Source organism: Silurus meridionalis, chromosome 11 (assembly GCF_014805685.1).
Source record: "Silurus meridionalis isolate SWU-2019-XX chromosome 11, ASM1480568v1, whole genome shotgun sequence".
Classification (NCBI taxonomy): Eukaryota; Metazoa; Chordata; class Actinopteri; order Siluriformes; family Siluridae; genus Silurus; species Silurus meridionalis.
In genome coordinates, this window is record NC_060894.1 from 21,867,670 (window position 1) to 21,892,500 (window position 24,831).

A 24,831-nucleotide genomic window follows, 5' to 3' on the forward strand; every position below is an offset into this window, starting at 1 on the left:
GTTTGATTGATGGACGCACCTTTCTGGCTGCAAAAACGTAAATGGGATGGCACGTGCATTTTACGCGCACGAGGACGAGAAAGCACAAGTGCGAATGTAAGAACTGGTCTTTTTTTTAAGGCAGACTGACGCTGAAAATTAAATGACGGATGGACTTTTGCATTTGCATTTTAATTTAATGGAAGCCAAGTGCAATTGTAAATATATGTTTTGCAGTTAAATTTATATTACTCGCACGCACACACACACACACACACACACACACACACACACACACACACACACACACACACATACACAGGAAATGCAATTGCAGCGTACATCCGATTAGCATTTTATAATAAGCATTTCACTGTGAATAAAGTCTGGAGGATGCTGTAACCATTGCGAGGTCAGATAATCCATTAAAACATTTTTTTTTTTTTTTCTCAAATCCCAGGAATACTAAGCATAAGGCAGGAATATTACTTCACTTTTGGAGGGCTGAAGGTTCTACAATCAGGCTTGTAGCTCTGTTTTTGCCTTGGAATGGCCATTTTTCAAACTCGCTCATCCATATATGCCATTTTACCTAAACATTAATCAGATTGGGGAGAATCAATTTGTGGAAATTAGTCCCCATTTGTTGTTATAATAACCTCCACTCTTCTGGGAAGATGTTTTACTAGATTCTGTGGAGATTTGTGGAGATTCATTCAGCCACAAGTGTGTTAGTAAAGTCAGGTACTGGTGTAGGTGAGAAGGTGAGGAGGCCTGGGGTGCAGTCAGCGTTTACCATAACCCCAAAGGTGTTCAGTATGGTTAAGATCAGAGCTCTGTAGCAGGCCATTTAAGCGATTTTTAAATGGGAAGTGGTAGCTCAGTCGTTAAGGCTTTGGATCACAAGCTCAAAATCCCAGCACCAGCAAACTTGAGCAAGGCCCTTAACACTCAACTGCTCTGCTCAGATTCGCTCTTGACTCTCTGGACTGTCTACCAGATGCTATAAATGTAAATATATAATATATAATAATCTTCCACTCTAACCCATGTAAAGCAGATGTTCATGGAGCTGGCTTTGTGCAAAGGAGTATTGTCATGCTGGAACAAGTTTGGGTCTCCTAGTTCAAGTAAAGGGAAAATTTCATGCTACAGCATCCAAAAACGTCCGATACGATTGTGTATCAACAGTTTGGGGAAGAACCACGTCTGGCTTCCAAAAGTCAGGTGTCCCAGTACTGCATCTAAAACAGAATATATGCGTTTGTTACAACTCGTAATAAAAGAATAAAAAAGGCCCGAAGACTATCCCAGATTTCAGGACGCTGCACATGGGTGGCCAACACAAGATCCAGGACTCGCTCTCCGAGACAATCCATTCGTCCCAAGTCAAATAAAAAATTTGTTCGAAATAAACGACCAGTCAGTGGGGAAATGTTTTGAAATGCGTTTATCTTCTCAGTGATAATCACTCCTATTTTAGAGGCATGGTGGGAAATGATTGGGTGGTTGAATCATATTGAAAGAACTGCTTAAAACTGCAATAAAAAAACCCACAAACACACTTTTGGGCCTACTTCAGATTCACTCATTGAAGAAAATTGGCTTCAATCCTGAGGGCCACATTTTCCAAGCATCCTAACTCCACATACTGCCGCTGTTCCTCTGAATACTTCACTCCCGACAACTTTACTGATTCACCAACAAGCAGGTTCTGTCAAACACTACACACTATCCTACACCATACAATACAAGAAGAAAAATACAGTAGATGTCATAACCTGTGGTAGATTAATATACTACATTTTTACACTATCAGTTCATATGCATGTGTGTGGACGGCCTTGATGATGTTTTAAAAAGTTTGGAGACTCGCTCTGTTTACAAGATTGTACTTTATTTCCACACTTTTTCCTACAAATCAGTCCCCTTGCACAGTAATATAGCGCCCCCAGTGTTCTTATGGAACGTGTCGAGCATCTTTTGCGATACGTGCCGGATCGCCGTAACGGTGTCAAAATGGCAACCTTTGAGCTGCATCTACAAATTCGGGAAGAGGGCGAAGTCTGCAGGGGCCGAATCTGGGGAGTAGGGTGGGTGGGAAAGTAAGATCATGTTGTTACTGGCAAAAAACTCACGTGTGAGGAGAGCTCGGTGACAAGGTGCATAGTTGTTGTTAAGCATCAATTGTTTAGCACGTCAATTGTAGATCTCGTCGCTGTCAATGATGAAATCGTAGTCAGAATAGCACCAGTTGCATAGCTTTTACATTGCAAAAAAACAATGTCCTTTCGGCACAATGACGTATGAAGGTCGGTGCTCCCTGTGACTGTGCATGCAGCCTTGTGCTGCCATCTGTTGGCATGTTACAAAATAGTCTCAAAACTTTTCAATATTACCGTGTAAAAGCCACAAAGCGTGTTGTTTACTGACCTGAACAAGCACCGCAAGAAAAGATTGAGAATTTAATTTCACAGGGAAAAAATTAAAATCAGACCCACAATGATCAGTGAAACTGCAACTCAAATTATATAGTTTTATTTCTTAAATTAAGACATCTGGTGATTATTTGTCCATTTCTGGACATTTAACCTGAAACATTCTCAAAATCCTGGGGCACTGTTTCATTGAGTTTATTATCAGAAATGTGAAAAAATGCTAATGGGGGAAAAAAGATCCTAGGAGGGGGTATGTGTGTGGAGGAGCGAAACTGGAGCCATCCTGTGATTTTCGGCCGTTCTGCTTTCAAGAGGAATGAAAGATGGCTGTGTTTCCCGTGTGAAGGAGGCACAATGAGCCACGGTGAAGCACAGCATGACCGTGCCTTTCAGCCTTCACCACTCCCCATGCCCTGTCAAAAACGGTTTGTGAGTTGGTCGTCGGTTCGCAACAGAGATGTAGCACAAAAAAAAAAAAAACTCAATCCAAGCTTGCCTGAAAGGAAGAGAGACGACTTTTCTTCTTCTTCTTATTTTAAAGTTGTCAGTTAGCCAAATGTAACTAGCATCGCTCGCAACAACAAACATTCCTTTATGATGAGACCAGACGCAATCAAATTAAAGGCGTTTGATTTTTTCAGAATCCAACACACTTAATTAGTACCTAACTTTCAAAAAAATGTGATTTAAAACTTTAACAAATGGACCCAGAGGGAATTTCCCCCAGAGGTCAGAGGAAAAGCAGGTCCAAAATCTCTCTCTGCAGGTGCGCAGATGGCTGGCGATGGCAGGCCAATAATCTTGCCATGGAAAAAAGCACAAGCTCGGGCCAAAACGGTCCAGATTGCGGCAAAGGAAGGGAAAAAAAGGCCATGGCCAGGCAAGAGTGTGAAAGAGCTGCTAGTAAGCAAGCAGGGATATAAGCCACACTCACCACGAGAGAATGGACCGCATCCATCGCATGGGGAGATCAGCAGACGGGCATGTTTAAAAAAAAATCCAAAACCATTTCTAAGGAATGCACTGGTGTACACTGAGTGATCTTGGATACGAAAAGATTTTATTTTAGACTGCAAGTCAAATTATAGTTTAAAATGTGATTAACACATCTTATAGGTTCTCAATATAAACATCCGCTCTGACTGAAATTCTGGTTTGATACAGTGGATTTTTCTTCTTGATCTCACAACTGATGAGAGACACAGTAAGTCTCTTCATTCAATAAGGAAAATCCATTAATCCAAGTTTAACCGCACAACTAAAGGTCTTAATCAATATATGGACAAAAGATTGCAAACATCTAACTAAAAGATTGGTATTTGCTTTTTTTTTGGATAATATTTACTCTCCATCTGCTGTTACACGAGGTGGTTTTAAAATGTTTGTAGACTGATGGTGTAACTTGTGCGGTTCTGACCCATGTGCGTTCACACGTTTATGATTTCAGCAATTTAGAACAAAAAGCAAACGTGAAATTCTGCATGAAACTGGGCAAATCTTCCACAGAGACGTTTGACATGACATATGTTAGACATACGGCGACACTGCAGCAGTTTCAGGAGCACGCTTCAAGAGCGGAAAAACATCGATGGAAGACAACGAGAAATCAGGAAGACCTTTGACAAGCTCGAAATGGAAACTTGTACATGATGATCTTCAGAGAACGATCCACACAATCTCGTTTCTGCACCCACCCGGATTTGACTCCTGCGGACTCTTTCAGAAGATGAGGCTCAAAGGTTGCACCGTTGCCGAGATCAAGAAGCTTTAAAAAGAAGACTTCCAGGACATGTTCCAGAAGAACGCTGGGAGCTCTGTATTGCTGTGCAAGGGGACTGATTTGAAGGTGATAGTGTGGAAATATAGATAATACTTCTGGAACCAAGATACTTTTCCACCTCATAAATAATTATTTAGTTGAAGCAGCAATTATAATTTTATAGCATTCAAGTTGATTTGATTGGTCATTTACATTTGTTGCATTTGGCAGACGTCCTTATTGAGTTGAGGGTTAGGGGCCTTTCTCAAGGGCCCAGCAGTGGCAGCTCGGTGGAGCTGGGATTTGACCCCACAACCTTTCAATCAGTCATCCAACGTCTTAACCACAGAGCTACTACTTCCCTTAGTCACAGTTCAATGTGTAGATAACGTACATTAGATAATCGTATTATTTTTACAGGCACTGAAAAAAGGAAAAGTCTTTTCTAAGGCGTAGATGAATGAAAAACTTCCAGCTGGTCAGCAAATTTTTTTTGACCCTCTGCTGCCCACACATGAGAGATTACATGGAGCCCAAGTTAGCCTTAGCAGCTCAGTGATAATGGGAACTCCTGGGTGAAGGCGAAGCCATTGAGATGAGTTGCCTCGGTTTTTCCTCAATCCCACCGGCGCCAAATTGCACTTCTCCTCCTTTTCTCCTCCTCCGAAAAAAAGCAACACAAAAAAACAAAAGAAAAAACTAAAGCAAACATAAAAGTAAAATTAAACACATCCGTCGTGTCCTGGACAGCGTATTATTAAGGAATGCAGTGGTTCTCAGAGCTGAGTCAATATTTAATGATAATAACAGGACGGAATGAGGGCAGTAATTTTATTTTATAACACACCGCAGTCATTCAAAGTATAGAAGGATAATATTGGATCACATAAATGACTTTGTGTAGTTCGTAGTACTTTTACTACAACCTGAATAGTTTTTAATCTAAGAACTTAAACATTTCAATGAAGACACCAGTTTTCTTAACGAAGATTCCAAAGCTTTTACACACATCACCACTGCAGTCTAGAATCCCAGGGTTTCACATTTAAGTCAAATGTAAGACTTTTTAAGATTATTAAGAATAAAATTTAAGACTTGTATCACGACATCAGAAACACACACAAATCCGTTGTTAGCGACTGGACTTAACCGAGCCCTAAATAAAATCTTTTGAAGTTAAAAATCACTAAACTTTTACATTTTAGAGAGTCATGGCAAAAACAGTAAGCTGATTGGCTGTTGCATGTTGATGAAATATGTAACCATAAAGCAGGAAAAGAAAGAACTACAACAAACACAGGAACAAACAGACAAAAAAACTCATTGCCATGTGCTACATGAGCACTTCAATGAGCATGAGAGGCGGCGTTACACTGACATCGGAAGATTAAGACATGTTTAAAATGATTTAAGACCTGGAACAGCAATTTTGAAACTTTTTACAGCCTAAAATGTAGTTCTTCTTCAGACCCTACGGAAACCCTCAATCCATAACAGATAAAGAAGAGACGTGATGCTTGACTGACATTTTAAACAGCCTTAAAAATGATCAATGAAGCATAAATGTGGCAATGAAACTCAATATTCATGCGAGAGAAAGCTATAATTACAGATCTGAAGTGATCTAGAGCAATGTAAATTAGATTAAACAAGCCGACATGTTGTTGGTTAATTATCTGCGCAGTCTTGGCCTCATCAGAACGATATTACAGAACAGCGTGATATAATGCACTCAGTCCTCGAAGCTCCGTTACTACTTATTTGAGCCGAGTCAGATCATCGCACAGGCTCTCCAAAACACAGTGCTATTGAATAGCTAACTTAAATCTGATTGGTCAGATGGTGTTGGTTTATTTTCAATTCTTTACAGAGATAAAAACATTAATTAAGAGTGTATAAGTTTGTTTCTTATAATTGTAAGTTTGTCCCTAATAAGTGAGGGAAAAACTCCCTGGAATGGTACCAAGAAGAATCCTTGAGAGGAACCAGACTCAAAAGTGATGGTGATTAAATGCAATTGGAGGTCCTGAGCCTTTGTAGCAGATTGTTGAAATACAGTCCAAATCCATCCTCAAAGCTCGCGTGTTTTATAGTTTCATTAGCAATTTTTAAAAGCAAAAGCAGCCCATGGCGACTAGCATGCCCATTTTGATATATAATATTTTTTTTTTTATATAATAGCTCACATCGAGAACCTGTATAAAGGATTCTTCACATGGACAGCTTACTGAAAGAAGTCTCCAGTTCGAATGCTTTGTAACAGCTGGCTGAAACTTCCCGAATGGTGATTGGAGGAAGTCAAAAAGTGTGAAAAAGCTGCACAGAGATGCCCACTGTGAAAAAAACCCCTGCGTTTTTTAGACAGAATTGTAAGAGTGAACAAAGCTTTGCATTTCGGCCATAAAGAAAAACCTGACCTACTTAAAGCCAAAAGACCTTTTTAACCTCATTCACAGATAACAGTTATCTTTCTAAACCAGAAAATGTAGGTTAGTTTTTCAAAGACAGTCATATTAATCGGTGCATAACAGTTTTGTATAACAGCATCTAAAGCTGAAGGAGTTCCACCTGTAGCATATGAATATATATGAATGAATTAGTTTTAATATTGTAACGATTCCATGGCATATTAGTTCACACATCAGAAATAAAGAATGAGCTGCATCATTAAAGGCAAACATTTAAAAAAAAGAATTTTGTTGAATAAAAAAATTCAACAAAGAGCTGCTTCCATTAATAGCATTTAATATTAAACAATTAGGAAGGGTAGATGTAGTCAGGACTTGGGAAATTTGTTTTGTCTGGTTTATCAGTCACATAAAATAAGTGAGGATGGATGGATGGATGGATGGATGGATGGATGGATGGATGGATGGATGGATGGATGGATGGATATATAGATGGATGGATGGATGGATGGATGGATGGATGGATGGATGGATGGATGAATGGACGGACATATGGCTGGATAAATGGATGGATGGATGGATGGATGGATGGGTGGATGGATGGATGGATGGATGGATGGATGGACGGACATATGGCTGGATAAATAGATGGATGGATGGATGGATGGATGGATGGATGGATGGATGGATGGATGGATGGATGGATGGATGGACAGACGGACATATGGCTGGATAAATGGATAGTTGAATAGATGGATGGATAATGTATGTATGTATGTATGTATGTATGGATGGATGGATGTACGGATGGATGGATGGATGGATGGATGGATTGATGGATGGATGGATGGATGGATGGATGAATAGATGGACGGATGATTGGTCATAAACATGATAACAGGAACTAGCTTGTGTTCATAACATTAGTTTGAATCCCAAAATTTGTTCAGAAGTGTCGTGGGTCATTAATAGGTGAATGAAGTGTTACTGGTTACAAGGCACTGATGATAACACACACCGGTGAATTCAGACGTGTGGATAAAATGCACACCGGGAAAACTACCACTACCATCGTCTCCTCCCTAACCGCGGTATGTCCCGCTGTTATGTTCAGGCTGTAATATTCTCATTTTACAAACACCGCACAAACCTCTAATTTCATCGTCCTTCCACACACATTATGTAGCGCACACATGCTTCATAATCCGACCTGCCGTTCTGCATCCAGATGAAGTATGTCTAACCCCCTCGCTCCGTACTACTTTTCCAAGCAATTTAACTTAGCCGTGAGAAATTTCTCCACCATTATGCTAATTGCAGGATGTTTTTTGTTAATTCCCATGCTTCAATTCCCACCGTTCCTGCAGCCACTCAGCCCAAACACAAGTGAGTTATGATGATTAAGCTCCAGGTGAGATTATCAAGAGTTTACCAGCTCTGGGACGTCACATGCTGAAGCCTCCTGATCCCTTGTAGACCGCTACGAAAAACTGAGTTACGGGGCTGTTCGCTAGTAAACGCTAACAGCAGGGATTACTTTGGAGAACACTCCAGAAAAACAGGTTACAAAAACGTGCTCTAGAAGGAGTCTCCAGTTTAAATGATTTGTAATATTAGTTGAAATCTTTAAAACTCACAAAAACATGTTAGCTATCAAACACTAGCTTTATATATTACACTGCACAGACAAAAAGTATTCTTCCCTAAACTATTTCCACAAACGTGTTCCAGCATGACGACGTGCACAAACTCAGCTCCATGAAGATCTGCTTTCCATGGGTTGAAAGATGTGGTAGATCTCCTGCTCTAGATATCCTGCTCCCATGTGGATAAATGAATCTCACAGAAATCCCAGCAAGCACACTCAGAAATCTAGTGGATCATCTTCCCAGAAGAGTGGAGAATATTATTAATGTAAATGGGGATTAAATGTGGAAAAAGATGGCACAAGTTTTAGTGTATTTAATATTGATGGAACAAAAGTGCACATGTCCAAAGAATAATTTGATTTCATTCAATAAAACTTTATTTCTATAGCAATTTTTCGAACAATGGACATTTTCTCAAAGCGGCTTAATAGAATGTAAGAATTATGGGCGACTGTGGCAGAGGAAAACTCCCTTAGATGGTATAAGAAAGAAACTTCGAGAGGAACCAGACCCAAAAGAGAACACATTCTCATCTGGGTCATTATAAAATATAAAAAACAATACAAACACCTGGAGGGTAAGAACTACCATGAGCAACAGAGTGTGTAATTATGAGGAATGGGGAAATCCAACACCAATATCTGTTATAACTGGAACTAATTTAGGCATGTCCCACAATATTAAATGCAACTATTAATAGATAGTGCATTATGGCTCTCTTACTGAGTATTTTCCTAAAAGTGAGTCTTAATATTTTCCTCACTCGTTTGCAGTATTTTGCTATTTATCATAATCCATAAACTCAAAACGGTTTACAATCTGAAGAGCTGATGCAAACTCAAAACCTGTATGTTTTCTGCTAATAACATTCATCAATAAGTGCTGAAAGAAACCACCTGATAACATTAAAAGAGGACACAGCATCACCTTATTCAGATTTCATTATCGCATTTATCGCATTTGGATTAAAGATTCTTCTAATTCAGTAAGTTTTCCCACAGTTTTACATTTCCATTATATTATATATATTATATTATTATTGCCAAAAGTATTGGATCACCTGGTCACCTGGACCCTGAGCAGACACGTGATCGGATTACTGTATTAATATTCACGTCTGTGTGATGTGATACCTGTGCCTGGGCCTCCATGCGAGCGTACTGAAGCAGCATGGGCTCTCCGTGCTTTTGTTTATATTCCTTCTGACAGCGTTCAGCCAGCGCAGGTTCATTAGGCAGGAAGTTGCTGGCCCAAACCTGCGGAAAGACAGCGGGAATATTACACCGAGCCACAGCGGCTAGCTTCACAAAAAGCTTGAGCATTTCCCAGACATGGCACAAAAAGCACAGACAATAACAAATAATAATATGAATACTGCGTCTTGCTGTCATAAAAATAAACCATTCGCATAAAAGAAACAAAGTTGCTTTTATGTTTGTTCTGAAAGCCCGATTAGGCTTTGTACACACTCTTGAAGACATCACATCCTTCAGTAGAGCTTTAGAATTAAAAAAAAAGGATTTTGACTCAATGCCAATTGGGACTAAAAGCCGTTCTTTCGTTTTTATTCCTAGTTTGTGTAAAGAGTAAACTCAATAGGCTGCCAATTTAAATCTCACACACCTCATATAGAGAGACAGAAACATACAAATTCTCTACAGCACTTTTAAAGTAGCATCAGTGACTATTAAAAAAGCTTATAGGAAATCAGCTTTACACACGATAATCCAAATACATTATTCAAATAGGAGAAAAAAACGAATTGTGTTTAAGCTTTATACATATTTAGAAAGTGACGAATAATTTGTGACCGATATTTTATATGTAGAACGATTTCTCGTCTCTAAACCGTTTTTCAGCACCGATGCTGCTAAGCGAAAATCAGGCATCACAACACTACGGAGGCCGAGGCGTGTCCTGAGAGTCACATAGAATACAGATTAACATGGCAGAGGCAGAGCTGTAACTTCCTGCAGACACAACAGGAAAAGGACATCTGTTTCCTAAGTCAAAAGACACTTGCTCAAAGGCCCAGCAGTGGCAAGCTAAGAGTTGGTGGGATTTGATTTCACAACCTTCTGTTTAGATGTCTACCAGAAGTCTACCACTGAGCTTCCACCTCCATGTTTTTATTACCATTCAGCAAATTCTGTACGCCATTTGGAAACGTATACCCTCAAGTGTACGTCTGGTGAAAAGTCAAAGCAGAAGAAATACTTAGTGTAGTGTAGTGTTGTGTGGTGTTGTGTTGTGTAGTGAGGGGATTGAGTCCATTCGAGTGCAGTGAGTATTCGGGTCACTGATATCGAAGTCGGTGGTATAATACAAGGTGTCCATGTTTGGAGTTCAGGATATACTCAGGATTAGACACTTAACACCTCCACCAACAAAATATCTTTCACATAAGTCACGTAAAGTTTTTCTCATTCGATTAGAAGATCATTTCGCCTATTGTTCTGGAAATAAAAGCCCCATCTAAGTCTTTATAGTCTCCTAGCACAACTACAAAAAAATGTTTGTTCACTGGATGTTAGGAGCATACATTCTTCTAGAGGCTTTGGGAATGAAATAATCTTCCAAAACTGTCTCCAGAGCTTTCCATTAGATATCCACCTCTTCAGCTTCAACTCTGAGAGCTCCTCAGCGTTTCCTTGGCAAACCGCGGGCGTCTTTTTTTTATTTTGTGCGATCCAAATCAGTTCCACACACCGCTAATCAGTACCGTTTTTACAGACTTATAGCATGCACTTTCTCGAACGCTTTCTCACGATTAGCCAATTTTCGTGAGCCTTTAAGTGTTTTCAGAGTGAGGTAGATTAAAGCTGCAACGAGGTGACAAGAACACCAAGATGTCAAGTGCAAAAAAAAAGAAAAACTGAGAGATTACAACTAAAGAGTTTCGAATGAACAAAGAATGCACTTCAGCTGGGGTGTTGCAAATACAAAAAAAAAAACAATTCTATTAAACCGATAAAGCTGAGATATTATTACTTCGTGTTCTATAACTTTAAAGAGAGAAAGAATGAGGAAAGAATAAAACAGGGCACGGTGTTACAGGCTCAATAGATTTTAAATGAGAGCAGAGCAAAGCAAAGCAAATGGAGCTGAAACAAGTGCAATTGCAGGATTCGTGTGTAGTGATAAAGAGTCGTTTACGTCAATGCTCATTATTTTCTGACTTATAAATCAAGTCAGAGAAAATACTATTCCCAGGTCATGCAGTAGTTTCAGCCTTCACTCTGTTTTTGAGAGATTGGAAGTTTAAATCCTGAAGATGTTTGACCAGGAAAACAACCGGGAATCTAATCTGCAGAGGGTGGGAAGGTCTCTCAGCTGTCAATCAATGAATCAACCTAAAGATTCAGTATTTGAGAGCTGATATCATGAAGGGTCGTGGGACTGACCCACCATATTGTCTGCATAAAACGTGTTCATGTTACGTTTATAAATTTGATACAAAAAGTGTCACTTGTCTCAAAGATAACATGGGTGTGAGAAACATTGACAAGAGCCAAAAAAGTGATGCTTAGATTTTGGAGCATCTTCAAAACAACAGATTGTGTCATGTTCTGGATATGTAGTGGTTAGTTACTACCAAAAAAAGCACAAGGAAAGGCAACCGGTGAACCAGTGACTGAATCAGAGGCACCCAAGGTTCACCGATGCACACGGGGAAAAACTGAAGAACAGTTTTTCTCAACTGATCAGACAGAAAAGCTAATGTGGAGCAAATTGCAGAAAAGGTTGATGCAGTATTTGATAAGAAAAAGCTGTGTAGCTGCAAAAGAGTCAGTGTTCTAATGCGGACTCCTGCACACCACAAAATGCACTGACAACAGGCACATGGCAGTAATGGAAGAAGGTGCCTGGTCTGGTCAAACACATCTGCTTTTACATCATGTGTCACTTCCCTGGAGAAGAAATGGCTCCAGGTTGCACGATGAAAAGAGGGCAAGCAGGTGGGCGGTGGTGTGATGCTCTGGGCAATGTTCTGCTGGGAAACATTGGGACCTGCCATTCATGTGGATGTTATTTTGACGAGAGCGAATCTTCTTTCAGAAGAGAAAAGGAGGTGCTCCTTGCCACACTGCGAAAATAGTCCAGGAATGGTTTGAGGAACATCACAAAGAGTTCAAGGTGTTCCCTTGGCAACGAAATTCACCAAATCGCAATCTGATCAAGCTTCTGTAGGACGTGCTGGACAAACAACTTTATTAGGACATTAGGACTTAAGGATCTGCTAATGTTTTGATAACACAACAAACCTTCAGAAGTCTTGTGGAGTCCATGTTTTGATGGGTCTGACTTGTTCAGACAAACAGAGACAAACTCATGTCCTTTACAAACAACTAGAGATTTAATGACACACTGACTATGAGGAAAATATCCCACCAGAAATCTAGATTTCTTGCATATAATGTTCCTCAAGCTTTTTATCTATTCCACAACCAAATAACAAGCAGGAAAATGAATATTCAGTAGAAGGAAAAGTCAGTAAAAAAGAAAGCCGGAGCTGAATATAAACCCCTTCAGCCTGAAACTCTATCCTGCCTGCAACACAAATAACACTGTGACACCTAAAGAACAGAGAATCTCAGCCTGGTGGCTCTGTTGAACCTGCAATATGTTCACCGGGTGTGAAACTGGATCATTATATTAACGCAGACAAGAAAACAAAGAGAAAAATCAACTGAATGTACAAGAGAAACGAAAGCACAAAGATGCAGAGAGTGAGAGAGAGAACGTAACTCTCATTTAAAATAAATAACGAAGGTTCATTAAATCAATAACACGACTCACGGGAATAAAAATAAAAAACAGGAGCTACATGGATGGGATTTTCCTGGGGAGCAGAAAGTGATATTTTTTGTCTTGTTGCTCAAACTGAAGCATTTCAGAGACTCTGTGTCACATCTAAGATGTTGGTGCTGCTTTCTGTTCTTTCTCTATGCAGAAAAATCTGTACCCTGTGTGTGTGCGTGTGTGTGTGTGTATATATATATACACACACACACATATATAATAAAATATTTAATAACGATTAACCGCATGATTTTCATGAGATAACACACGATTAACAATTGCATTTGTGTCTGTTCGAAATGTACCCTAAATTTATACTTTACGTTTTTTTATAACAAATATTGATGCTTTATGTGAATGTATGTTTATTATTAGTGAAACCGAACTCAACATAGAGCATGAAGACAAAATATTTGTGTAAATGTTTTAAAGTAATGGTGTTTTAAATTAAGTAAATCATCAGGACACCAAACTGGACTTTTGCTATGTTTCCACACGGACGGTTTTTAATTTTTTGCTGGAGTTTATTTTTTAATATCTGAGTAAAGAAAAAACATTGTGAATAAATATATGTTTATATATATATATATATATATATATATATATATATATATATATATATATATATATATATATATTTTTTTTTTTTTGCACATTATCTGGGCTAATTGTATTGTGACACCTAGCTTTTTCAGCCAGATGTGCTTCTTTTGGGGCAAAGAAAACACATTCCCTTCACTTGAACTCAGAGACCCAAACCTGTTCTAGCATGACAATGCCCCTGTGCCCAAAGCCAGCTCTATGAAGATCTTTTGTGGACACCTGACCATAAGTTTGGTATGTGCTTCTTTTTGAACATCCAATTCCACTGAGGTCAGAGCAGGAGATCTTCCGCTTCAACCCATGTGAAGCAGATGTTCATGGAGCTGGATTTGTGCACAGGAGCATCGCCATGCTGGGAATTGTGTGCCTTCTTTGCGCCAACAGTTTGAAGAAGAACCACATATGGTAATATAATACCTTGACAAGAGCACTTTGGCGTGTTTCATTTTTCCCAGAATGATGTGACTGAAATGAGCCACTGAGTTCCATATGACCTGCATAACACGTAACACGTGCATATTTTCCAAAGCTGTTTCCAATGCACCTGTTATGTTCTGCCATTTGGGAATCTAATAGGACATTAAGTTTAAACCCTAATAAAATGTAATTGTACTTGATTGTATTGGACGAACTTTACAGACTTTCACAAAGCCTGCCCAGTTTCCAGAACCACTAGATTCGGTGTGCAGAACGCTTGTAAACATTGCTGTTTAATCACTTTTCTTTTCGTGTGCTAAAATGAGCTAACACTTCCAAGTCGTCTATTACAGCTAAAACGAGCTGTCTGCTGTGGGATCTATTCCTTAAGATTAAAGCACCACAATAAACCCACCATCTGTTTTCCAGAAAAATCTGAACAATTACAACATATTAAGGACAAATAAACTCGAGCGAACAACCGCTATTTAGTAAGCAAAGTCCCCTTTTTTAACCACGACAGTCATGCTTGATGAATAATATTGGTTTTTAGACCAACACTATGGCTGACGCTTGATATAGGCTTTAGCTATGAATGAACTACATTATAACGCCTTTGTAATACACACTCATGAGGTTTATACATATTTTTGTTTACTATTGATCACAATCAGTTCAATATTTCTTTCAGTATTTTCCACTGAATTATGAAAACAAAACTTTGTGTACTTGTTAATAGGGTGAATTTTTCGTTAAGGAAAAGTTTATTTTGTAATGATGGAATGAGTCTCCAGTGTCAGTGCTTGTCTTTTCGAGTTTCTGAAAAAGGGAAGTCTTCCAAAACAAAGAATTCAGCAACTTCTTTTACAGACTTCTCTGTAAAATGTCAAGTCATGTTGTCCGCCTTACGAATACAGAAAGCAAAGAAGAAAAAGGACTTCGGTATAAAATTATAACCATACAGAACTATTTAATGAGCTCCTACAAGACTTATACACAGTGATCTGTATGTAGCTTATGTTACATGTTACGTGACTAAGAATGCTGTAACAACAATTATAATGTCATTAATAATGAATATAAATAATATTCATGCGGATAATAATATAACCATTGATCTGGTGAAATTTATTTCTCGAAGAGTTTCAGTGCTTCAGGATTTAATAATAAGCCGGTGTGAAGTCGCTAGTTTATCGATGTTAAATGTTACCGTAAACCATAAGAAACCGGTAAGAAATCTTCAGATTGTCATTGGTTTATTTTTTCTTGAATTACTAAGAGCTATTGCTATTATCATATATAGAAGGTTATGGAAAAACTATAAATGCAGGTCAACTTGGTTAAAAAAGTGTTACTGCACTGAAGAGTTAATGGGATACAAACACTGATTACTTTACACATTCTAAAGATTATTAATTATCACAAAACCTTTTAGCACTTTTTTAATAATTAATAATAACAACGTCTATAATGCTTTATAGGGAACAAGCTTTACTACATAATAATAAGAATAATGAATAGAAAAAAACAATATAGCCAAACGTAATCATTATTGACGATTGCAGAAAAGTTTACACTAAACTCCCTCAGTTAATTGTTTCGGTTTCACCCTGACCGCGATCAGACCAACCACCAGCAGCAGCGGTGCGAAAAAGCAAGAGTTCTATACCGAGTGAATATTCCTGGTTGGTCTGATTACAAGGCCATTGCCCAATCAAAGCTAATGAGCTGCTTCTACATAAATGATGCAACTGAAAAACACTCCTCACTAATGACTGAACTTCTAATGAGAACAGGCAGGTCACTCCTCGAAAGCATCTCATTCGGAGCAGCAGTCTTTCTATAGGTTTTCTTTTCCCCAATTCTGACTTTAATCACCATCCCTGAGAAACTTGTAGGTTCCAATTACAGTGAAAACCGCTCATCTCCCAGCTTCTATACCTTCATGTGAAATCGTATTTGACTTCCCCGGCCGTCTAGACGTCATGACAAAAGCCGCTCCCTGAATTCCGACATCGCCGTGCCGGACGTTCTCTTTGATAGCATGAAATGCGAGATCGGAATTACAAACGACCCAAAGGGGACGAAACAAATCCTCTTAACATTCCATCAGCAAGTTTTTTTTCTGGATCGAGTATCACTCGGGCGAGACGCAAAGAAAGGCAATTTTTGTCCACAGTTACAAAGCCTTGAAAACACAAGCAGCTAAAAATAAATCAAGCAGGGCTGATCGATTTGTTAAACTTTATACACCAATATTAATTAAACAACACTCAAGGTAAAAAAGAAACAACTAAACCTTCTCATTTCCATGGAGCTATGAGTCTTGTTCTCTTGAAAAAGAAAAACATCTGGAACTGTGTAGCACTTTGTTTGTCCGTGTTTGTTCTGTGATTTGAGGCGGTGCGCCAAAACGTCGGAGCTCTCAAGGATTCCTCGAAATGACGGATTATGAAAAAGGAAAAACGACTCATTACGACTAGGTCACGTCTCAAATCGCATGTTTTTTTTTTTTGGGGGTGATATATTACGGCCCGACTCAGCAGTGGTCGATGAATACATTAAAAGCAGATGAACTTCAGAAGCATGACCCTGGTTGGAGACTGAGTTGTTCCAGAATGTGAATCCCAGTTGGACAGATTAAAATTACATACAGTGCATCCGGAAAGTATTCAGACCCTCTTTACTTTTTCTTTTCTCTTTTCTCAATGTTGTTATGTTGCAGCTTGATACTACAATCGTTCAGATTGTTGTCATGTATTGTTTTTCTCGTTAATCTACACTTAGTAACCCATAATGACAGTAACATTTTGTTTAGAAAGTATTCAGACCCTTTAGTTGAAATAGTTGATGGGAAGATCGGATCATTTCTTCGAAATGAACGAATCTTTTTTTTTTTCCTTTGATCGGAAATAATATTAAAATGTACATTTTCAATAAGCAGATTCAGTCGAGAGGGTAAAAGAATCTATTCTGTTTCCTGAACATAACCTGTGGAGATTTTGTGATGCTTCGCTCATGCAGAAGAAAATCAACAAATCACTCTTTTACTATTTGAGATGACTCGTTCTTCTGAGTCAAATTAAAGACTCGTTTAAAATGAACAATATTTTGAAGCACCTTTGGCAACAAATACATCCTCAAGTCTTTTTGAGGGTGACACAGCAAGCTTTGCACACCTAGATTAGAACATTTTCTGCCATTCCTCAGGGCAAATCATCTCAAGCTGGAGCAGGTTGGATAGATAGCGTTGGTGGACAGACACTTTCCAGTATCTCCAGAGATGTTCAATAGGGTTGAGGTCAGGACTTTGGCCGGCCCACTCTAGAACCATTCCCTTTAGAAGTCATTCCTAAGCCCCTCTTGTTTTGTCAAGTCAAGGTGAACATTCGGCCCAGACTGAAGTCCTGAGTGCTGTGGAACAGGTTTTTATTGAGCAGATCTCTGTACTTTGCTTAATTCAGCTTTCCCACAACATCGACCAAATCCCGGCTAAAACAACGTACCCAAGCATGATGCTGGCACCACTATGATTCACTTTTGGGATGGTTTTGTGCAGGTGATGAGCGGTGCCTGGTTTCCCACAGAGATAATGCTTAGAATTGAGGCCAAACAGTTCAATCTTCTATTCAACAGACTGCAGAATCTTCTTCAGGTGCCTGTTGGGAAACTCCAAACGGACTTCCATGGAATCTCAAGGAGAGGCTTCGATCTACCGTCACTGCCATGAATACTTTCTGAATGCACTGTATGAAACTGTAGGTTTGAAAATTGGAAGAGCTCCTATAGCGAATGAAATGCCGGTGTTATGTATAGGAGAGCGTCTGAGATTGAGAAGAGGTGAAGGATCATCCTGGGTTCGGATGAGGTAATGCCATGCTAAAAGAGGCACCGCGGTGCTGTTGTTCTCTTTCAGAAAAGCGTACGCGTGAAGTGCTTTTAATTACGGCAGCCGTCGACGGCGAGACTTCCTGCGAGGTGAGCAGAGTGCACAGACGAAAGAGCTTAAAAGGGCTGTGGGCCACATTAATGCATTAAACATTAGGTCTGTGTACAAAAGGAAATAAAGAGGAGGAAAGAATAGCCATGCCCTGGCCATTTGCCTGAGGACTGAATGAATGTGGAAATGAATTAATAGACAGTCTTTTTGTCACAACAACTTCAAACTCCAATCTCTGCTATCTGAGTCTATATTTTAAAGCTAATCTCTGCCGGGCAGAAGAAGGCTGGCTGCGTGAGATTGAGCAGTAGGACGAGGAGCCGGTGCCATGGTCGGCTTTTCAGTATTCCAGCCACTGATTTGAATGTCAGCAGTGATAAAGAAGGCTCCCGGGCTGGGGATTGAGGAGAAAAGAGAGGGAACTAATCACAGACTCTTCCCTCACTCGCCTCAAAGCCCTGGAGACCATGTCAGATTTTAAACCTGCATTGTGGCCCACAAGACACCAGTCCATCATACTCTCTCCTTTTTTCATGAAGAAAAAAAAAAAAAAGTACAGGAAGACGAATGAAAGGAACTCGGTCTCACCAGCCATTAAAAAGAAGATTGCATTAATGTAAAAAAAAAAAAAAAAGAAAAAAAAAAAAAAAAAAGAGAAAAGGAATTTTTATTTATAGCAATAATAAGAAGAATTTATTTAGTTACTTTAATACGAATAGTTTTTGGCTAGTAAAAAAAAACTTTAATTAATGTAAAGAAAATAGATTTATTTAGATAAATACATAAAAAAAGAAGATGAAGAGGAGGAAAAAGAGGAAGAAAAGAATTAGATTAGTTTTTTGTAATAAAAGATTTTTTTTGCTATTAAAAAAAAAAAACTAATTAACATAAAAAAAGGTTTGATTTAAATAAATAAATAAAAAAGAAGAAAAGATTTTATTCGTGTAAAAATAGTTTTTTGCTAGTAATGGAAACTCTAATTAATATAAACAAAATGTATGGTTAAAAAAAAAAAGGAAAAAATTATAAAAAATGTTTAATTATTTAATTATTTGAAAACATTTTTTTTTTTGCTATAAAATATATATTTTTTTATTAAAGAAATAATAACGAGAAGAAAAGGACCAACAAATATTTTTCTCCCATTTTTATTTCCTTTGAATCTTTTTTAGGTTTTATAGATAATATAGTTTTTTTCCTGCTGATGGAGAGCCCAGATGATTGACTTTATTATTTTTTTTACTCCCTCGTGCCGTTTTCTTTACCTCCCGCCTGCATCAGCTCTCGCTACATGCTGCAAATTGACTTTCCATCTCGAATGCTATCAGCTGAAGTTTGCAGACTGAATGTCAATCACACGTCGCTGCTTTCGAACGCTCGCCCAAAATTACATGCTGATACACAAACTCATACATTTCTGCCAGTGATACAAGAGGAACATAATCAGCAATACCTGTGATAAATCTGGGGTTACATCAGACAGGAAGTGACACTGACCTTGCTGAATACAGGGGCATTCTGAGCGTGGAGGTAGTGTAGGGTTTATATTCGAATAATATGATATCCAATCTCTCTCTCTCTCTCTCTCTCTCTCTCTCTCTCTCTGTGTGTGTGTGTTTAGTTCAGATCTGACAGCTGTAGACTAAACTTTCGCCATAATCATCTGCTGCATTTTCATGAGCAATAAATCTGGTGACATTTATGTTTGTTGACTGCAATTTCCTTCTGAATGTGGTGCTGCTGAAAGGGTTAAAATAATACATTCAAATAGATTGTAAGGTATCTGTCTATCCATGTCTCTAAATGTTTGTGGACACTGGACCACCTGACATTGTGATTATCATTGATTCCAAAGTATTGGAACACCTGACACATGGTTCTTCTCCAAACTGTTTTCACAAACTTACAAATGTATCAGACGCCTTTAGATGCAGTACCATAAAAACCCGAACCTGTTCCAGCATAACAATGCACAAAGCCAGTTTTATGAAGATCTGCTTTCCATGGGTTGGAGTGGAAGATCTCCTACTTTAGAGCTCCAACCCTATTGAACATCTTTTGGGATGAATGTGAACACAGACTGAACCCCAGGAACCTCCTCGATTCATCTCAGTTACATCAGTACCTGACTTCACTAACTGTCAGATTGAGCAAAAATCTCCACAAAATCTAGCGGAACATCTTCCTGGAAAAAGTGAAGGTTATTAAATGGAGACTTAATGAGGAATTTAAAAAAAATCTTATGCTTGTCCACATACTTTCATCCATGTAGTGTTTATTTAATGTGTATCAGTCGAGGCTTTACTTTATATGAGACTGTTGTGTTATTATTCTGAGAATAAAGACTATGCGCATCATCATTTCCAGAACGTTCATTTTCTCCGGATTTAAGTTAAAACAGACATCCGCTGCCTTCACACTTCCACACCAAACATTCACGGGAAAAACATCCAGAGTCTGAAAACAGAGGGTTACGAAGTTTCCACTTGGGCTGAAGCAGACGAAATCTACGTTTCAACAGATGAACATTTTTTGTTGACTGGTGTTTTTGACTTGCATGTCTGAGTGTAAACCTCTCTCTCTCTCTCTCTCTCTCTTTCTCTCACCCCCCCCCCCTCTCCCTCTCTCTCTTAGAGGAAATGAAGCTCTTCTCTCAGCTCTCCATGGAGTCTATATTGCCTGGATAGCACTTCAAAAGCATATTGCTTCTCCACACCAAAGATCTGCACATGGACATTTTGGAATTAAGCCTAATGCATTTTTAAGTGATTTCAGCAGAGTTTTTTTCCCTCCAGCTTCTTTTATCTTTCCGCAGAGTTCATTTCATAGCGAGCAAAAAGTCATTTCCAGTCTGAAGCTTTACAACAATGAAACAGTCACATTATGAATAAATGCGGAGTTAAAGGTGTAGAAAGTCCAAAACAGAAGAGAGCATTTTATTCATTTATCATCTTTAACAATCTGGTCTTTCTGACTCACATCTGGATCCTTCTTTTACTGACAGCTGTCAACTCCACTATCCTGTGCCTGCGCTGCTCCTTATTCAAACAAGAAGGGAAAAAAAGAAAGAAAGAAAGAAAGAAAGAAAGAAAGAAAGAAAGAAAGAAAGAAAGAAAGAAAGAAAGAAAGAAAGAAAGAAAGAATAAAAACAAGAAGAAAGAAAGAATAAAAGCAAGCAAGTAAGCAAGCAAGAAAGAAAGAAAGAAACAAACAAAAAGGAAGGAAGGAACAAAGGCAGAAACAAAGTAAGTAAGAAAGAAAGAAAGAAAGAAAGAAAGAAAGAAAGAAAGAAAGAAAGAAAGAAAGAAAGAAAGAAAGAAAGAAAGAAAGAGAAAATATTAATGAGAGTAAGGAAGGAAGAGAGGTAATGGGGGTAAGGTAGAAAGGATGAAAATTAAAATGGGGAAAAATACAAAGAAAGTGAAAACAAAGAAAAAAAAAGATAACATGGAGTTGAGGAGTGAGAATGATGATTTGACCCAAAACACACACATATATATATATATATATATATATATATATATATATATATATATATATATATATATATATACACACCTTGGAAATAAAACAACAATAATAATAAACTCTAAATGTTTAAGCTGAACTACTGCATCTTTAACAGTAAAAAGTGCTGACATTGCGGTATATGAGATATATATATATATATAATCGCACTTCTACATCTACAGTGAAACTGAAGCCCAGTAACTCTGAATAACACACTGACAACTGTTTCATGCGTCTCAAATCATTTACTGATGCAAAGTAGAGGAACGGCGTCGTCTTTCTCCTTCCTGCTCACGTTTTTATAGAAACTGAAGTCACTTAGTTGCTTCTATTTATTACTGCCGCCTTGAGAGACAGTTTTATTTCACACGCCTGACAAAAATTCTAATAAACACACTTTCGCTTGCTGTTGCTGCTACACACTGAGCGGAGAGGAGAAAAGAATGCATGCAACCGACAAAAAAACCTAGAAAAATATCAAAATATGATATTTTCACAAAATGCGTAATGATATTTAGTTGGACTGATGGTGAGACAATAGAAAAATCGAATTATATTAAAAAAATTTAAAAAATGTAAATAAATGACAGCAATTAGATTCTATAAGTAATCAATATTAGAGACACACTATTTCGCCAAATGTTTGTGGACACAAGATTGGTATGTGCTTATTTTTGAACATCTCATTCCACATCTAGTTATAATAACCTCCACTCTTCTGGGAAGATGTTCCACTAGATTTTGTAGAGATATATTCAGCAATAAGGGTGTTAGTAAAGGGGATCAATAGGTTTGAGGTCAGAGCTCTATAGCAGGAGATCTTTCACTCCGTCCCATGGACAGCTTACAGTATCTTCATAGAGCTGGGTTTGTGCACAGGAGTATTGTCATGCTGGAACAGGTGTTGGGTCTCCTAGTTCAGGTGAAGGGCAAATTTCTTGCTTCTGCATCCAAAGATGTCAGATACAATTGTTGCCTCAAACTTTGTCGTAGAAGAACCACATATAGGTTGAAAAGTCTGGTGTCCCAATACTTTGTCTATATAGTGTATAAAAAATACTATGTTTCAGACAGACAGACAGACAGACAGACAGATAGATGTGTACATAGTTCAGTGTACATATATTAATGCGAGCTCAGAACCAGACTGACTTCTGTACTAATTAAATGTTTGGCTGGAGAAAGCAGGCTGTCAGAAAAGCTCCCAGAATGCTGATTCGTGACTGCAGCTTAGAGGTTGACATGTGCTTCATAACGTGGTGCTGAATCAGCAATTCTGTCCATACGGCATGAAAGCCTTGCAGGTTAAACCATACAGTTAGTTCAGTTAAGCAGCTTAGAAGCCGTACAACGTGCATCCTAACACATCCATTACAACCCTGACAAGGAGACAGATGTGCCTCCGGGATGACTTGTGTGACCAGGGACAACATACACACTTTCTCACACACACACACACACACACACACACACACACACACACACACACACACACAGAAGTGAAGGTATGCTCATAGAAGATATGGCGAGTGAAAAAAGCAGGAAGGCACTGTCAAAGTGCACACACACCCTGATGTAAGCCTGTTCTCTCTCCATTTCTCTGCCTTTTCCCGCCTGTCTGGTGTCTTCTCGCTTTATTCCTCACTCGCCTCCACAGCCTCGGTCTGGTCTTTGCACTCTCTTTCTGTCAGACGCTTTCTCCTTCTCCTTCGGAAAAAAACCCCATCACAGTTGCCTTATCAAACCGTCACTGAAGCCCTGGCAGGGCACACGGCAGCGACGTCAGCAACCTTCACTGATGCACAGAAAGACGACGTACACCCGACTTTCTATCTCTGCATACAGGGAGCAAGCACACACACACACACACACACACACACACACACACTCACTCTCATAGACACACGCCGAATGATTTGCCAACTATATTTAGCTCAGGTCGAAGATAAGAGCTGCAGAAGTCAGCAGTAGAAGGCTGTCAGGCTTCGGTTGAGTTCGATGCAATCTGGACTCTGATGCCTAGACGCGATGCCAGGCAGACTGGGAGGCAGCTATGTGTAGGATGGCAGGGTCAAGTCATTGAGAGATCATGATGTATAGATAAGCCGTTGCCAGGGAAACTGCTTCTCAAATAAACATCATGATAAGAAGACTGTTGGAACTCAGGAGGAAGGAATGCTGGATGGAATGTACAGTGGTTATGAAATATTCAGACGTCAATCTTTATTCTAAAGTAAACCTAATTAGATCGTTTCGTGTATCAGATATAAGAAAAAGGAAGCAAATGGTTGTGTAGTATAGGCTTCGTCAATCGGCTGTGAGATTTCAGCTGCATCTTCACTTAAAAATGTCTTCCAGACGCTCACATGCATTTACATAAATTAGACAATTTACACAGAAGAATTTAAACATATGACTTTTATAGATTTGCCATGTCTCTGGTCAAACTGTTTATTTATTAATAAATAAACGTCAGAGACACATTGTCTATAAATGGCTGAATAGAAAAGTGTTTTTTTGTACACTTATTTAGAGCAATAAACCATCTTCAGGGGTAAAGTAAAGAAAATTGACCTGAAATTTGTGAGATTAACAATCCAGGTGTCGTCATGTAACATTAAGTAAATTCTCAGTATAATAAATATTAATAACAGCTCCGAATACATGGAATACATTCACATGGTTCCTCCTTTACATTTCCGTGCATTCATTTTCTGAAACGTACGAAGTATCAAAAAGGTTCGAGACTAGTTTTGTGGCAGCACGAGGCTGCACGCACAGTCACAAGAAGCGCCGAAGTTTATAAGTCAATGTGCTAAAGACATCGTCCTGTGTACATCAGGAGCTGTGCAACTGAATCGGCGCGAATCGTAGAAGGTGCTTGATACGCTTTGAATAGAAGACTTCCAGGACACATTCCAGAAGAATGCTGCGAGCACTGTGGGGACTATTTTGAAGGTGATAGTGTGGAAACGTAGATAAATAAAGTTTACAAATTCTTGTAAACAGAGTTCGTTTAAAAACCTTTTGATATCACCTCATACAATCTGACCTGCTTTCGCTTTAAAAGTGTTGCTGTAAAAAAAAAAAAAAAACGAAGAAAGAAGCTTCACTATTGGCAATTCTGTGGTTAAGTTGAAGCAAAAGAATGATTAAGGTTGAGAAATATCACCATCTCAGTTTTTTCACTGATGCTATGCCACGTGTCTAAAAGCCACCAACAGGTGAACAGTATAAGATGATATATGATGCCGTTACCAGATGCAGAAAAACTAGTTTATACTTTGTTTATATCTTGCTTAAACTATTGTACTACATCACTGTC

General features: G+C 38.7%; 1 protein-coding gene across 1 annotated transcript in view; it reads right to left on the reverse strand.

Annotated features, from left to right (window-relative positions):
- The window catches only part of galt (galactose-1-phosphate uridylyltransferase), an 85,109-nt gene that overhangs the window by 50,096 nt on the left and 10,182 nt on the right, over positions 1 to 24,831 (reverse strand). The window contains exon 7 of the mRNA XM_046860679.1: positions 9,367 to 9,489. Coding sequence (XP_046716635.1) covers positions 9,367 to 9,489 — 123 coding nt within the window. The remainder of the gene's footprint in view (positions 1 to 9,366; positions 9,490 to 24,831) is intronic.